A 17,757-nucleotide genomic window follows, 5' to 3' on the forward strand; every position below is an offset into this window, starting at 1 on the left:
GCGGCGTTGTAACAGTGTAAAAAATAATGAGTTCAATTACCCCGTTACTGAAAAACTCTGTAATGTAACTGCTGGAGACCCAATATCATACAAGAGTAAATGCTGGACAGTGAATTGAATCAATTTAGATATGTCCTCATTTTAGAATCAACAATTTGAAAATGTACTTCCTGGATGACCTAAATAAATTCTTTGGGAGGTTTGAATCACTACATGGCGCCCTTGCAGTGAAAGCAGTTCCACATCAGAATTAAAGAGCCCTCTGCCTGGACTCTGAGGAAGACCCTGAACAGAGTCTGCAAACAGAACCCTGACAACATTCCAGGACAGGTCCTTACTACACCAAGCCATGATACCTTCATGAAATGATTTATATAGTGCTTCTCAGGTCAAGACTTCCCAAAGTGCTTTACATTGTGCTTCACATTTCCCAATAGCGGCCGTGCAGCCATGTAAAGCGCTAACCTGCTTTTTGGGGGCATTACGGGTTCAGTGTCTTACCCAAGGAAACTTCAACATGTAACACGGAGAACCCGGGATTCGAACTGCGATCTCTTGATCCCAAGACGAGTGCTCTACTCCTGAGCCACTGCACCCCCATGTTTCAAGATAGCCACCATCATCTCAGAGCCGAAAAAAAAAAAGCCCAGATCACATCACTGAACGACTACCGGTCTATTGCACTGACTCCTATCATAATAAAGTGCTTTGAGAGGCTGGTTAAAGAACACATCACATCCAGTCTCCAGTTCATCTACCAGTAACCGCTCCACCGGGGATGCCATCTTCTCTGCTCTTCACCTGAGCCTGACACACCTAGAGGAAAACACACATATGCAGATGCTGTTCCTGGACTTCAGTTCAGCATTCCACACAATCATCCCACGGCACCTGGTAGACAAACTGAGACTACTGGGCTTCAACACTCTCCTGCGAAACTGGCTGCTCTACTTCCTCACTGACAGACCCCAGGCAGTGAAGTTTGGTCAGAACATCTCCAATATCATCACTCTCAGCACGGGCTCCCCCCAAGGCTGTGTCCTGAGCCCCCTGTTGTTCTCCCTGATGACACATGACTGCGTCCCAAGGTCAGCCACAAACCACATTGTGAAGTTTGAGCACGACACATCCGTGGTGGACCTCATCAGGGAGACTAATGACCTGGCCCACACAGAGGAGGTGGAGCAGTTGGTGGTCTGGTGTAAAGACAACAGTCTGGTCCTGAATGTTGACAAAACTAAACAGATCATTGTTAACTTCAGGAAAAACAGACACACCATGCCCCACATCAACAACAAGGGTGTGGAGGTGGTCAGCAGCACAAAATTCCTAGGTGTGCACCTCATGGACAAACTCACCTGGTCTGTGAACTCTGCATCACAAGTGAAGTGGGCACAGCAGCGCCTGTACTTCCTGCAGAAGATGAGGAGACTCCACCTACCTCCACCCACTCTCACCATATCCTACAGAAGCACGAAAGAGCCATCCATCCATTATCTGCACCGCTTATCCTCAGTAGGGTCGCGGGGGTGCTGGAGCCCATGCAAGCCGTCTTCGGGCAGTGGGCAGGGGACACCCTGAACTGGTTGCCAGCCAGTCGCAGGGCACACAGGGACAGACAATTTGCTCGCTCATTCATACCTAGGGACAATTTGGACCGGCCAATTAACCTGACAATCAAGGTTTTGGAATGTGGGAGGAAACCGGAGTGCCCGGAGGAAACCCACGCAAGCACGGGGTGAACATACAAACTCCGCACAGGAAGGTTGGTAGCTGGATTTAAACCCTGGACCTCAGAACTGTGCCGCACACTGCTAACCACTGCGCCGCCATGCTGCACGAAAGAGCCAGTTCTTGAATAAAATCTGCAATTCCCATGACTAGTCTGATGCACCTGTCCTCATAATATGACCAGTAGGGGACAGTGATGCTGTCACAATTTCAACTCGATAATCAGGAGCCACTATCGGCCTCATTTTGACGCACACTTAAAAAAAGAAAATTAATGCATGGTTTATAGAGTCAGGCTGCCCGGAAATAGGGTAACAATTTCAAGCATTTTCAAGCACTTCACCCAAAATTCAGGTATTTTCCTGACCTCCGAGCATTTTTAAAGGATTTCAAGCACCCGTACAAACCCTGAAATAATGGGTCATCACGTTTCTGCTTCCGCGCTGCCCCAAGTGAGTTCCTGACTCCCTGTCTCGACTATTTCCAAGGTCGATGTTATTAAAGTGTTCACTATATTGAAAAGGCCTTTTCCCAAGCTAAACACTGACTGTAATTGATTTTTCTGTAGACTCATGACCAATGTTCCCTCTAAGCTGCGTGTGTGCTGTATTGCGCACTACCCAGAGTTTTTCCGCGCCCAAGAAAATCTAGCCAGCTCAAAAAAATGAGGGCTCGAAATTGCTTATTAAGAAGCGAATTAAGGCAAAGTTACAGTGCATGAAGGTAAAAATACACGGGTTCCCCTGACGCTGTATTGGTATTTTGAAGTCTATGTCGAAGTAGAACGAAGTTGAGTAAAGTCAGTAGAGTTTTTCAAGAACCGGCTTCTTCGGCTTGGCTCACTAAAAAGAATCGTCTCTTTCGTGTCCCAAACGGCACTTCAGGTTGTTTTTGCATCTTTAATCCCAAAACAACCAAATATTATGTAAAATTGTGCACAAAATGACTTTAAAGAAAGGGGGGAATAGAAAAAAAACGAAAAAATACCAAAATGAAAAAGTAGTGAAAAGTTGAGAAAAAAACGAAACAAAAGGAGAGAAAAGGAGAAGAAAAGAGCAGGAAAATTTCAGGAAAAAAGCCAGAAGAAAAGAAAGAAGCAAATAAAGGGAAAAAAGGTAATAGAGAACAAAAAAGCAAGAAAAAAGTAACAGCTAGGAAAAAATAAACACAATGAGATTTTTTTAAAAGAGGAATTTTTAAAAAAAGGAGAAAAAAACAGGGAAAAAGAGGAAAAAGTGTTGCATTACAACTTATTTATATCTGTACATTCAAGGAAACTGTGGGGGTCAGATGCATCGACATTTCGTTCTGTATACACGTGTACTAGAATGACAATAAAGTAGATCTGAATCTGAATCTGATTCAAATAATTTCCAATTATATCAATTGAATCGTGTTGCCAACATTGTACTTCCACTAAAAAATGTGATTAAATACAGTTCTGTATCGTGCAAACGCTGAAATAAGCCCCCAAAAATATTAGTCTTATGCGACAAAAGATATCAGGAATAAAAGAAATGGAAATCTTGTGAAAGAATTGTAAAAACAAATGACGTTTGTAGGCCCTGCAACCTTTGCCATTGTACATTCGTCAATTCATTCAAAAGTGAAACATAATTTTGCGTTGCCAGAAACTCAGCAAAATATAACGTGATGTCAAGTTTTGGACTTGTTTGATAATGATATAGTTGCCACACTTGGCATTGCTGTTGCTCACTGTTGTTTCAAGCATTGCTCACCAACTTTGGGTGAACGCTCAAACCCGTGGAAAATTAGAGGGAACATTGCTCATGACTAAGCACCATTCACCACATTAGCATGATATTTTATGTAAACAAGACCAAATGACCATATAGCTACAGTTTACATGGAACGATTACAACAGGCAAAAAGTTATATGTACTTACGTTTTAAAACAGGGATCTCCCGACATGAGTTGAGTACTGATGATAACCTGTAAACCAGAAAAATTCACACTATAATCTGTCTCAACATGCTTTGAATACAATCAAAAAGCAAAAAGATCTGATATGTGACTATGGTACCTACCAATTAGGAAAGAATCTAGTATTTTTGGGTGTAAATTCTAAATCTACATGACAAAAACATTGATACCGAAGTTTAAAATCAAGGAGACGTTCAAAAAGTACAAAAACTACCTTCAAAATGGAGTTATCCTGGCGAGTGTTTTTGGTATCATAACCCTCCAGCAAGCATCTCCGGGTGGTACTTCCTGAGCCGGCGAACTCGGATAAATTCAGATCTGCGAAACCAATCTGTATGAAAAACCATGACAGGATTAGTTTTGCGAAAACTACGATTTGAATAAATTAGGATACAAAACAGGAGCAAATAACTTACTGTATTTTCCGCACTATAAGGCGCACCTAAAAGCCTTTATTTTTTTCAAAAGCTGACCATGCGCCTTATAATACAGTGCGCCTTATATATGGATCAATATTAAGTCGCAAAGTCTTGCAACTAAAGCAAGCAGCCGCCGACTAGATTTTCCCCCGAAGGCGAAGTCGTCCGCGGTGTATGCTGGGATTTATATACCGGCGTTTCATTTCCTAACCAATGTGTCAATCATCATTTGAATCAGTCACTATTGGCTAAAGTTATTCGGAGGTAAAGGGGGCGGATCCTTTTTATCATTTACAGGCTCGCATGCGCTAAAGGGGCGAAACAAAGCCTGCAATTGGCCGAAAAAGATGAATGTGAATCACACGTTGGGTTGCACTACGGCATAGAGAAACATGTTTTACTATTCTGTATTTGTAAATATTTTACTCTCCTGGATTTACTACACTCACGGTTGTAAGAAGACCATGGTTACGTATCATTAATGAACGTGAAGGCTGCAAGAGAACTTAGGTGAGCTATGCCGCTTTATATTTTTCCAGTATCTTGTTTTAGAACGATCTTGATGTTTCTGTGATGGGTCTATTTTTAAACTCAATTCAATTCAAAGTGTTTATTCCCTGCACAATAGAATTCTTACTTTGCTGTCCACACAGTTGCCAGCAAAAAATAAAATGGAAACTAAGAAATGTTTGTTTGGTGACATCGTACGGACACCGCATCCGCACGTGTCTACGACACGTATTCGCTTCTTTGCAAGCTTTGGGAATGGTAAGGGGGTAATAAGTTGGACTGAACTATCTGACTGTTTTGTCGACGCTCCCATTGTAGCGCCTTATAATCTGGTGCGCCTTATGTATGGAAAATATAGGACCAAAAACTATTTTTGTGGGGTGCGCCCTATAACCCGGTGCGCCTTATAGTGCGGAAAATACGGTAATCAGTCTATTGACCCTTTGCACGGGACATCATGTTGCATTCCCTGGTAGAATGAGAGCCATGACGGACGGCAAGAGGCAGCCTAGTGGACAGCACTTGAATAAGCAATCACGTTGAAACAATTATCAATAACCACAAAAGAATATAACCACCACTTTTTACCGTGGTGATTTATTGCTGAGCGGAAGCTGTGCCAACCGGCAAGGTTCTAAGCCCGATTTGTAATTTAAGAGTTTCCCTTTTTGATGAAGACGAAAGACGGCTAGGTTTTTCTGCAATCACACGGAAGGACTCGCAGCCCTCAAATGATTCCAGGATTTTCAGCAATCGTTTTTTACAAGGTACATTTGATGTATTTCCTATCAATTTTATGTTAAGTAGGTACAAGTGTTGTGGCTAATCTCACCCCCCCTTAACGAAAGCACGCTCTTGGTTTTTCCTATTCTTTTCAGTGCTGAGTTTTCAACGAGTGTCACGATCATCGTCCGTATAATGTGATTATCAAGAAATATTGATTACCGTAATTTAAACAAAAAAACGAGTGCTGGTTCGTGTGGAACGGGGTCAGATTCTCCAGGGAAGGGGAGATAGATGGTAGGGCGCCCGCTTTGAGACTGGGAGGTCGCTGGTTCGCGCCTCGGCCGAGTCATACCTAAAACTTATAACATTGGTAAAATGGCGGCGCCCTCTGTTGGCTGCGGCTGCATCGGCTCGCTACAACGGGTCGGGTGTATCGACATTTTGTTCTGTGTACATTGTTACAAAGAATGACAATACAAAGGAAATTATTATTATTATTATTATTATTAGCCACAACAAGTCAGGCCAAATACACTCAATATAGCTACCGTAGCTGAAATCAAAATAATAAACAATTTGAGCAGCTTTTGGTTACGGTCGATTTGAGATTTAATGGCACCCTGGATAAAAAATATTAGTATACACAGTGAAGGATTTTATACATTTGACTATAAAGGATTTTATACGATTGACTACAAATTACATTTAATGCAAAAGATATTCACTGGCTGGGCTGTGGTGCGATGTCAGGGCACCCTGGTGGAAAATGTTCTTTACAGGAACGGCGGGAACGGGACATGAGGCTGATAAGACAATCAGCACATCCAAACGCAGAAAGGCCCTGATGACGTAGAAACGCTCGGTGTTGTTTTAAGTATTCCAGACATTGCGACACCCAGGGGGGGCTTCCTTGGCATGCCCATGGGAGGAGTCGGCACGCCATTATGCGAGAAGAAGGTGAATAGGAGAGAGCTAAAGGAGTTTAGAAGAGGGCTTCCCAGAGACACCAACGACACTAATTCGGCCATTTTCGATGGAGTACACTTAGTTAAATTGTTAATGAAATTAAATCTGCCCCCTGTGAAAATGTCTGCTTCCTGTTCATCTTCAAGAAACGAGCGCGCATAAATTGTTGGGTGAATGTAGGTTGTGTTTGGTTCATGAGTCAGACAACTAATTCGAACAATTTGGTAAACGCTACATTTTGATATTAATTCCCAACAACAGCTAACATTAGTCTCTTACCTTTTCAATAATGAGATGCCTCCACGCGTCAGTGAGCAACGCGTACAGGTAACCCAACCAGCTACGAAAAACTGGTAAGCATCCAGAATTTTATAAACTCAATACAGAGGTACAGGTGGCGTGGAATGAAGTCAGGCATACTAAACGAGTTTGGTTAGATGTTTGAATATGTCAGGAGGAAGACTGTATGGGTGGGGAGCTAGCATTGCTAACGCTATCCTAAGTTCCTCTAAAATAGAACCTTTTGTTCTTTCTAACAAGGTGATTGGATTTATTGGATTTACTCGTTATTGCTAATGGTGTTGAACAGTATAGCTGTGTTTTGTTGTTGCCTACTGTTTACTAGCAATAGCCACTGTTTACTACGGTTTACTGCCGTCCGTCATGGTGCTTCACGTGGTTAGATCACGTGTGCAAAGGGTCAATAGAATGAATGAATGATTGATTGAATGAATTTTAGAGAATGAATAGTCAGCTTTGTACTTTCTGATTTAACATATCTAGAAATTGCTAAAAAATCTATACAATTTCACATCTTTGACGATCGGTCTGCTAATGTAATTACCCTGTGCAATTAACTCTATATAATAAAGGATTTTATACAATTGACTATAAAAGATTTTATACGATTGAATACAAGTTATATTTAATCTTTATAGTCAAATGTATAAAATCCTTCAGTATCGAGATCAGGGGAGCAGCACCTGGACCTCAAGCATATCATCTGCATTAACCAGCCGGCAAAGATGGGAAGCTGTGTCATTGCTGTCATGGACTTTTTGGACATTTTTTACACATAACCTATGTTTATTGTTGATGTTAACTACGTTTTGTGTATTGTTACCCAAAGCAAAATCTAGATAGATAGATAGATAGATACTTTATTCATCTCCGCAGGGAAATTCACATTTCCAGCAGCATCCCTTTGCTGAGAACAATACAATAATAAAGTAAAAGGAATACAATATACAAATACCCAATGTGACGTGCTAATACCCACTGTAGCGTGTTGTATAGAGTATTTAAATAGTGCTACATAAAATACACACTGCAATAAAAGTACTGTAATATGCAATGTAGGGGGTGTGGTTTAATGTGGGCCTTTACTCTGCCGGGTGGAGTTAAAGAGCCTCATGGCATGAGGAAGAAAAGATCTCTTCAGTCTGTCCGTGGTACAAGACAGTGACAGCAGTCTGTCGCTGAAGCTGCTCTTCTGTCTGGATATAATGCTGTGTAGTGGATGTGATGAATTGTCCACGATTGACCGCAGCTTTTTCAGTGCCCGTCTCTCGGCTACTGTTGTCAGGCTGTTGAGCTCTGTGTCCACAACTGAGCTCGCTTTCCTCGCCAGTTTATTGAGACGAGAGGCATCCTTCTTCTTGACGCTGCCTCCCCAACTCGATGCCGCATAGAAGAGGGCGCTTGCCACAACTGTCTCATACAATATTTTCAGGAGCTTTTTGCAGATGTTGAAGGAGGCCAGCCTTCTGAGGAAGTAAAGTCGGCTTTGACCTTTCCTACATAGAGCTTCTGTGGTGGCAGTCCAGTCCAGTTTGTTGTCCAGCTGCACTCCCAGGGATTTGTAGGTCTGGACAAATTCTACACCTTCTCCTTTGATGGTTACAGGAACCGGGTGAGTTTTAGTTCTCCTGAAGTCCACCACCATCTCCCTGGTCTTGGTGGTGTTCAGGTGCAGGTGGTTTGCGTCGCTCCATTGGACAAAGTCCTGAATCAAATGAATCAAATTGGACCCTGGTCATCCTGGAAGGGGGATTACCACTTGTGAGGCCCTTTATGAAGGGTTCTTAGTTCCCTCTTGTTGAGATTTTGAGTTTTTCCTTGCCCCCATGTTGGTTTCACATTAGGGGGTGGGGTAATTCTAACCAGCAGTCCTTTGAGACATTTTTGAATAAGGGCTTTGACTTGACTTGAGACATTGTACATTTAATACTCGTACATTTGGCTATAAGAAAGCTTGAGCGCTATGCCAAAAGGTGCCTAACAAACATATGTGAAATGAAATGCATGCAGTCCCAAGAACAAATGTCAGTTGTGAAGGATTTTATACATTTGACTATAAAGGATTTTATACGATTGAATACAAGTTACATTTATTGAGTGCAATGAAGATTTTCACCGAGTAGGCTTGAGTTCAATGAGCAGTGAAAGTTCAGGGCACCCTGGCCTGGTAGGAAATGTTGTTTACAGGAGTGGCGGGAGCTGACGAGGGGCTGATAAGGTAATCAGCGCATCCAGACGCAGAGGGGCCATGATGCCGGAGGACGGCAGGCAATGTTTTTATAAACGCCCTCCATTGTTTTGAGGAACCACAGACGGTCGTCTCTGAGGTGCTGGAGCCCACGTAGGGCTTCCCTGGCACGCCCATGGGAGGAGTCGGGACACCATCTCGCAGAAAGACGTGGGCGGAGAGGAAAAGCGAGACGATTTCAGAAAAGAAATTCCGACGACACTAATTTGACTAATTCGGCCATTTACGATGGAGTTCACTTCGTTAAATTGTTTATGAAATTAAATCTGCCCCCGTGTGAAAACGTGAAAATTTTTGTTTCCTTCAAGAAACGAGCGCACATTGTTAGGTGAATGTAGGTTCTGTTTGGTTAATGGAGTTAGATAACTAATTCGAACAATTTGGTAAATGGTACATTTTAATATTTAAAATCTAACATAAGGAAGATAGGATGATGTGGCTATGCTATCAGTAATATCTCAAGAGTGGCTTGCTGTTGTTTCGGCCGCCCTATTTACTCGTCGTGTGATACATGGATACCACACCTATAGTGGGCGCGGCTTAGCGCTCTCTGTCGAATCTATCAATTCAGGAATGTAACTGAAAAAATACAAGGGCAATTTAAAATACTGCAGGTCTCGTATGCCTTTTTAATTGCCAAATTCATGCATTTTTCCTAGACGTTCAAAGCCAATTTTGTAATTTCTCCAGTACCATTTAAAGAAAAAAATCCAGTGTCAATCTCGTATTTTGCAGATTCATAAATATATTTGTGGTTAAGGTATGCGATTCTTATCCTTGCGTGTGCATTTATCAATTTTAGATCTTGAGTAAATTGCAGATGTATCTGTTTTTGATAGGGGTTAAAACATTTTCAGTTGCAGGAAGGTTTTTCCCATGACAATTTATCAGTGGGAAATGATTCCTTATTTTATTGCATGGCCCATAATAAATACGGAATTCTTGCACTAATACAAATTTCTTAGTGCCCTCATAGGCAGGGTTGGGTAGGGTTACTTTAACTGAATTACTTTCAATTACTTTTGGATTACTCCACTACCAAATATGCTAATAAAAGACAAAAGAAACTTAATATGAATAAAATGACTAAATTTTGTGCAGGCTTGGGGAGTAACGGAATAAACGGAACGGCAAAAATGATGTCGGCAAGCTGTTTGGATTTATTTTCATTTTGTTTCTGTTGCAATTTATGTTAGTTTTGCCAGAGATCAAAGGCAGGAGAGAAAGCTTACCACGTGTTTTGAGTCATAATTTTATTCATATTTACCGTAGTTTCTTTTGTCTTTTATTAGCATATTTGGTTTTGGAGTAATCCAAAAGTAATCGAAAGTAATCAAGTTAAAGAAACCCTACCCAACCCTGCTCATAGGACATTACTGTACCAACTAATGTCAGCTGCCATTAATCTCAAGGGAATAATGGCAAAACAAAGCAACCAGAGATTTTTTTGGGCAGAATTGTTGATAAACATGGCAACAATTTCAAGCACTTGACCCTAAATTCAAGCACTTTTCAACACTTGAAAAAAAATTCAAGCATTTCCAATATTTCAAGCACCCGTACAAATCCTGAAACTGGAAGCAAGTTATTTGTTTACCTTTGCATATGCTTTCCCTCCCTTCAGCTCCTATGCAAAAAAAAAAAAAAGCAAACATAACCATCATTGTCAGATTTTTTTAAGAGGACATTTTTTTTCCGAGCATGAAATAAACACAAGAACATGGCGCTTTCTTTTTGGTTGATTGATTGATATTGAATTGTATAGCTATTTTTATATTTCATATTTATATTCTTGTTTTTTATGTTTGGAATCAATTGTTTTTGTTGATTTATAAATAATTCAACTATATTTTGTGTTTTCGTACGCCTTTTCATAGCCAAATTCAAGCACTTTTAATGGAATTTTAAGGCCAATTTTTCAATTCATCCAGTTGTTCCAAAGGAAGAAATCCAGCGCTGATCAAAAGAGAGCTTTTTTTGTTGACTAAAATTAAGTCGCTATCTTGCTGCTAGCACATATATATTTTAAGTTGTTCCTATCTATGATCTACGATCTTTTTGTTTCAAATGGGCTGCTATAAACTGACATGAATTCTGCAGCTTGGCTATGTCCCACTTGTTTACAAACACGGAAAGGACTCTCTAGGTGTTGGTTGAATAAAAGGTTCAATACAAAGGACAAAAAGAAAGTACTGTACTGTATGTATAAAAAGCAGAAAAATTATCCCAATTTGGACTCATTTTAACGATATTGATTGCTGCGAAGCAGAGTGCATTCAATATTTCAATAGAGTTGTAAATAGTTTATCATTTATTTATAGCACTTTGGAGAATTGAAAGAGGACGAAAGCATTCTGAGGAAAAACTCAATTCCTGGTAGCATGCAATTTGAGAAAAACAAGTGCGTCATCGCGAGGGGACGCACTAAGAATGTGTCTGCTCCAAAAAGGGTATAAGAAAGCTGATTGTCTCTTAGACGAATGAGAATGTTGTTTGGACACTGACGAAGATAAATAAACAGCTTCTCCCTCCCGTCAAAACTTCTTTGTACTTTTGTGCATATTTTGGGGCATATTTCTCGGGCTGCTACGAAACGACCAGTAGGGGGCACTGACGCTTCACATGACAACACCATAATGAAAAGACACCAGAGCAGGCGTTTCGGTGTCATTTTTACGCACTTTAAAAAATATACATCTTAATTTATTGTGTAGTCTATAGAGTCAGACTGCCATGAGATACAGCAATGGAAATCATTTCCAGCATTCCAAGCACTACACCCAAAATTCAAGCATTTTCCTGATTTTGAATACACAATTTTAAAATTCAAGAATTTTCAAGGATTTCAAGCACCCATACAAACCCTGGATGTAACAAGTTTTAAGTACGTTATTGACAACAAAACTTAAAAAAAAAATACCTTTCTGACGGATACACGACACATACAGGGGTCCAGTACACCAGTTCCAGCATTAGCATTCATTTTACAAGGGAAAGATAATCTCGTCCTCCAGCGCACGCTATTGGCCTGCACAGCCTCCCTGAAAGAAAACACGAAAACGTAAATTACTGCGTAAAATAAGAAATTGGAGTTCATATTATGGAAATATATCAGGATTTAAAACCACATTTTTGGTCCTTTTATATATTTATCAGTTCGTTTTTTAATATTTTGCAATACTTTTTTCCCTTAAGCACACGGGCCGTAGGGGAACCTTTTCCTGTGGTATTGTGTGGGCATGAACAGCCTGGTGGTGCCCATCCCTACAGGCTGTTGGGAATTAATATCAAAATGTTGTTAAAATATTTTGAAAAGGATAAATGTCAGTTATTTAAACTGGTTTGATTTCAAATTGTACAAAATGCACATAATATGGGTTTTGTTTACTGTTTTACTGCTGCTCATGAGCTTGTTTTTTGTTTACAGAAATAAAAATGATTGACTTAATTTAAATTTGAAATGGACAGAGGTTCATTTTGGGGCTGCAACAACAAATCGATAAAAGCGATCAAAATCTGTGATTAGATAGATAGATAGATAGATAGATAGATAGATAGATAGATAGATAGATAGATAGATAGATAGATAGATAGATAGATAGATAGATAGATAGATAGATAGATAGATAGATAGATAGATAGATAGATAAGTAGATAAGTCATTCATCCCGTAGGGAAATTCGCACTTCCAGCAGTACCCTTTGTTGTTTATTAACAGATTAACAGGATGCCCTCGGGGTGCTGTGTTGTAGTTTAGCAGCAGCGGAGTGGATGACGTCAAGCGCTAGTCCAAAAGTTCGACGTCCCTGCAGCGGATGGAAATCTCTGTGCCCAGGGTTACACCACCTCATGTTAGCGGGTCCACCTCCTCTCCGCTTCCTGCAGGCTTTCGTGTCTCTGTCTAACAGTGCTGAAGCCGGGTAGCTCCGGGTAGCTCCACGCTAGCGTCCGGGATGCTAGAAAACACAGCAAACTGCACTCCCTGTGCGCTTTGATGTTTTTCACCAGCACAGCCAGTTTGTCTGTCTTATTTGGTAGAGAGTTCACATTTACCATGATTACGGACGGTACCGAAGACTTATAACGTCGCTAGCCGCTTAGCTAGCTCCGGCTCTCCATCCACGATAGGGCCCCCTCATCACGCCGGCACGAGAATTCTTCAGGGCAAGGAGTTAATGCCTCGAATAAACGCAATTTTGTGCGTTAAAACCCAAAATTATAGGATAGAAAGTAATCCAAAGTGTCAAACGGGACGAAAAACACCGAAGATAGAAGCAGACACTTAAAACAATCAATCACAAAAAGTGCGAAATAACACGGAGCTGCTGGAAAGGCTGCCGCTTTGATCTTAAAAGCGCTGGCAACAAATTATTAGTTAATCGATTCCTTGAGTCGCCCATTTCATGCAGTCATTCGGCACATTACGGAGCCAGTGACGTCAAACGCAGCGCGAGTCGGCAAGCATAAGAAAGCGAGGTGGAGTGCGAACTATGGTGCTGTTTTCAAAGGCTACTGTCAATCCAACTCATGAAACATGACGGACACGGAGAAAACAGTTCGATAGAAGTCCGCAACAGATTGGGAGCACTCCACACTTTACATATAAGTGCGTCACTTGCAAGCTTTGCAAAAGCGATATGCATGCCTGTCAAGCTCCAAGGCTCCATGCCCTTACAAACAGTCGTATTTTCCCTTACAAAAGACAAAATACCGTATTTTCCGCACTATAGGGCGCAACGGGTTATAGGGCGCACCCCCAAAAAATTTTTTGGTCCTATATCTTCCATACATAAGGCGCTACAGTGGGAACGTCGACAAAACAGTCAGATAGTTCAGTCCAACTTATTACCCCCTTAACATTCCCAAAGCTTGCAAAGAGGCAAATATGTGTCGTAGACACGTGCGGATGCGGTGTCCGTACGATGTCACTCAAATGCATCGTTCCAAATATCATTCGGAAGGTTAAAGTCTTGGGATTCAAGAAATGCCAAACATTCCTTAGTTTCTATTTTCTTTTTCGCTCGCAACTTTACTGTGCATATGACAATAAACACTTGGAATTGAGTTTAATTTAAAAAAAGACCCATCACAGAGATCACTCTGAAACAAGATACTGGGAAAATATATAGCCGGAGTAGCTCACCGAAGTCGTTGCGTTCAATAATAATAATGTGCAACCATGGTCCTCTTATATGCGTGAGTGTAGAAAATCCAGGAGAGTAAAATATTTACAAATACAGAATGGTAAAACATGTTTGCTCTATGCCGTAGACAACCAAACTTGCTATTCACATTCATCTTTTTCGGCCAATTGCAGGCTTTGTTTTGCCCCTTTAGCCTATGCAAGCCTGTAAATGATAAAAAGGATCCGCCCCCTTTACGTCCGAAAAACTTTAGCCAATAGTGATCGATTCAAATGATGATTGACACATTGGCTGGGAAATGAAACGCCGGCATATGTATCCCAGCATACACCGCGGACCACATCGCCTACGAGGAAAAATCTATTCGGCGGCTGCTTGCCTTTGTTACGAGACCTTGCGACTTAATATTGATCCATATATAAGGCGCACTGTATTATAAGACGCATGGTCAGTTTTTGAAAAAAATAAAGGCTTTTAGGTGCGCCTTATAGTGCGGAAAATACGGTAATCTTTTTTTTTTCAAACGTGTTTATTTATGTAGTTGAACATGTTATATTGTACATGTGTTTTGTTATATCATATATATTGTGAATTAGCATTTTGTTGTGAGATCCTGAGTTGCTCGACATGAATGAGGTTTATTATTAAAAAAAAGTTTAAAAATGAAGTAGCTTGGACGTTCACTGTAGAAGGAAAAAACACATGCAAATAGAATTAAATAGATTAATACATTTTCTTATTCAAATGATGAATTCATTTTCTGCATTAAATTATGTTGGTAATATAATGATTAAAGGGATAATTACAAACCATCTTTTTTCATTTTTTTTATACTTCTTTTTTTTCTAAACTTCTTTATACAACATAATAATATAATAATATAATAGTAATATAATGCATCAAAGCAAGTGAGCCGTTTGAGAGCCTCTCTTTAATAAGTTGAGCAGAAAAAAGCCGGTTCTCTAAAAAGAGACGGACTTCCTTTCACTACACAACTCGAACTCGTTTGACTTGATTGATTTGCCGTTTCGTGATAGTCGGTGTATACCGGGTGGTACCCATCATTGACAAATTTGCGTTTTTCCCTACAGATTTCCTTGTACGTCGCACACGTCTTAAAATGCATAATAAAAGTACTTTGTACGGCAAAAACGTACAGCTTGACAGGTATATATATGGCACAAAGGCACCACGATGGTGAGGCAGCAATCAAAACTAAAACATGGAGTCACAGAGAGGAGGAAAGGCGCTCAGTAGAAGATTAAGTCACTACATCATTAGTTTGTTATTTGCGTTTTTAGGAGTGGAAATGTAACCTTTGTCTCTGGGAGCTAGCTGATGTTAGCCTCTGCTTTTTAGCTGTTTAATCACTGCGTGTCTTTGTGTTTTATTTCAGTTAAATAATTTTAAGCTGTGTTCAAATGTGCTTCATAAAAAAAACCTCCATTTTCACACAATGGTGGGAAGATTGAGTATCAATTTTGGATTTTCAGGCAAAGTGATTAAGTGAGGAATTGTAACGCAAGTCTCTGGTCCAGGGGTAGGGAACCTATGGCTCGGGAGCCATATATGGCTCTTTTCATGAGTACGTATGGCTCCGAAATAAAATGTAACTATTGCACATCTCTCTGTGGCGTTCCAAAGTCAAGTGATTTCATCCCGATTTTGGTCCATATAAAGCCGAAGCAACTTAAAGCAGAAGTTCGATAAGAAACCATTTCAACTGATAAATAAAAACGCTGGCAAAGGACTTTGATTGGGTGAGCAGTACAGGTGGGCGGATCCCTGCACACAGCGCAAGGCACTTCCTTCTCTCTCTCTAATATGACGATATGCTTATCGTTTGCAGTAATTTGTGACAATTTTACAACAGAACTTTGCATGCACATTGTTTTGAAACCGTTATTAAGGACAAATTTCATGGGAAAAAATGGCCTCAACACTCTTAACTAAAGCTGGAATACAAATTGTAAATGGCATATTTACATTGATTTGGGACACAGGATTTGGCATTTTTATCGTTTCATACATTTGATGAAATCATCAAATGACACACAGTGAAAAAAAATGTGCTGAAGAATTAGCTTTTGTCTAGGGAGCGTGTTTGGCAGTTTTGTCAATTTTGTCTGAAAATATATCATGTGGCTCTCTCAATTTCTTTTTCAAACATTTTTTGTTTTTATGGCTCTTTGGGGTCAAAAAGGTTCCTGACCCCTACTATGGTCGCTCGCTTGATGAGCTAGCCTTTGCTTACTAGTGACTGCGAGAGTGGGAGCGAGATACTATTTTTTTCCTGTTAAATGAAATGATGAACTTTATTTGGGCACAACACAAAAAAACAGTACCAAACAGATGATGGCAGTAGCCCTTGACACTCTTTGCCTTTGGCTTTCTGTGAGAATAATAGACTAGGTGACAGCAAATAAAAAAGGAAAGTTGAATGTGAGGGCGGGTGGCACAGCAGCTGAGTGGTTAGTGCGTCCGCGGCACAGTTCTGAGGTCATAGGTTCAAATCTAGCTCAAGCCTTCCTCTGCAGTTTGCTTGTTCTCCCTGTGCTTGTGTTGGTTTCGTTCAGGCACTACGGTTTCCTCGCATTTTCCAAAAGCATGCATGTCAGGTTAATTCGCTGGTCCAAATTGTCCCTAGGTGTGTATGAGCAAGTGAGTTGTCTGTCTCTGTGTGCCCTGCGACTGGCTGGCAACCGGCTCTAGGTGTCCCCTGCCCAAAGATGGCTGGGATGGGCTCCAGCACCCCCGCGACCCTACTGTGGATAAGCGGTGAAGATATTGGATGGATGGACATATCATGATGGGCGGTTGCACAGGTCTAATTATTATTTTTTTTCCTTTACGAAATGTTGTGAAATTCTGGAGTAATAAATACAGTTTATGCAGTCAAAAAAAACATTATTCACCTATGGATTTTGCTATGTGTTTACATTGTCATCTTTTGCAGACCCCAACAGATGTTCTACCAGAATCGTCCTGTATTTGGCTCCACTCATCTTCCTATCAACTCTAGCAATCTTTCCAGTCCATGCTGAAGAAAAGCCACCTCAGACCAGGATGCTGTCACCACCATGTATGACAATTTTGGTCCCATCATACCAGAGCACATCGTTCCGCATGTTATGTGTCTCACATGTGGACTCATGAGACGATTTATGCTATTCTTTCACGGCTGGTGTGTTTGTGTGTGTGTGTGTGTGTGTGGGGGGGGGGGGGGGGGGTGTTGTGTGTGTGTGTGTGAATGGGTAAGTGTGAAGCACATTGTAAAGCGCTTTGGGAGGTGTTCATTGACTTGAAAAGCGCTATATAAATGCAGACCATTAACCTTAATGTCTGGTTACCAGGATATGGATGCCTTGTCGTCTTACATTGCAATTACATAACACCTACATCTTGGTTATACACCTTTATGGCTAATGGTATGGTTTAATTCGCTCGTTACGCTCATTTGTTCTAAACAAGCTAACCTTGAAGAAAAACCCTAACTCCTAATGATGTAAATAAGAAATTATGTGACTATCTCACCTAGAAGACTCCTCGGAGAATCCGCCGTCCAGGAGCCTGACTTTACAGAAGAGCACTCCATTGACAAACGGAACAGACGAAAGCTCGTCCAGCTCAAAATCCACCTTAAATTTGAATTTCTTTTTTTTCATCATCATTAAATTTATAAACAGGCTTGAGAGTCTTGATATTTAACATCGTTCGTCGTCCATTGTGGGAAAACCGTTGATGTGCTTTGGGGATGAGGATCCGTCC

The 17,757-nt window shown here is 40.8% G+C and overlaps 1 protein-coding gene across 1 annotated transcript in view; it reads right to left on the reverse strand.

The window, feature by feature from the left end:
- Positions 1-17,757, reverse strand: part of eeig2b (EEIG family member 2b) — a 39,426-nt gene extending 21,669 nt beyond the window's left edge. Inside the window, exons 1-5 of the mRNA XM_088348994.1 lie at positions 17,524-17,757; positions 11,766-11,886; positions 10,443-10,472; positions 3,891-4,007; positions 3,639-3,685 (exon numbers count right to left, since the gene is read on the reverse strand). Coding sequence (XP_088205120.1) covers positions 3,639-3,685; positions 3,891-4,007; positions 10,443-10,472; positions 11,766-11,886; positions 17,524-17,660 — 452 coding nt within the window. The 5' untranslated portion in view covers positions 17,661-17,757. The remainder of the gene's footprint in view (positions 1-3,638; positions 3,686-3,890; positions 4,008-10,442; positions 10,473-11,765; positions 11,887-17,523) is intronic.

This window comes from Urocampus carinirostris, chromosome 12, assembly GCF_059441175.1.
Source record: "Urocampus carinirostris isolate Australia breed hairy pipefish chromosome 12, RoL_Ucar_1.0, whole genome shotgun sequence".
NCBI classification, from domain to species: domain Eukaryota; kingdom Metazoa; phylum Chordata; class Actinopteri; order Syngnathiformes; family Syngnathidae; genus Urocampus; species Urocampus carinirostris.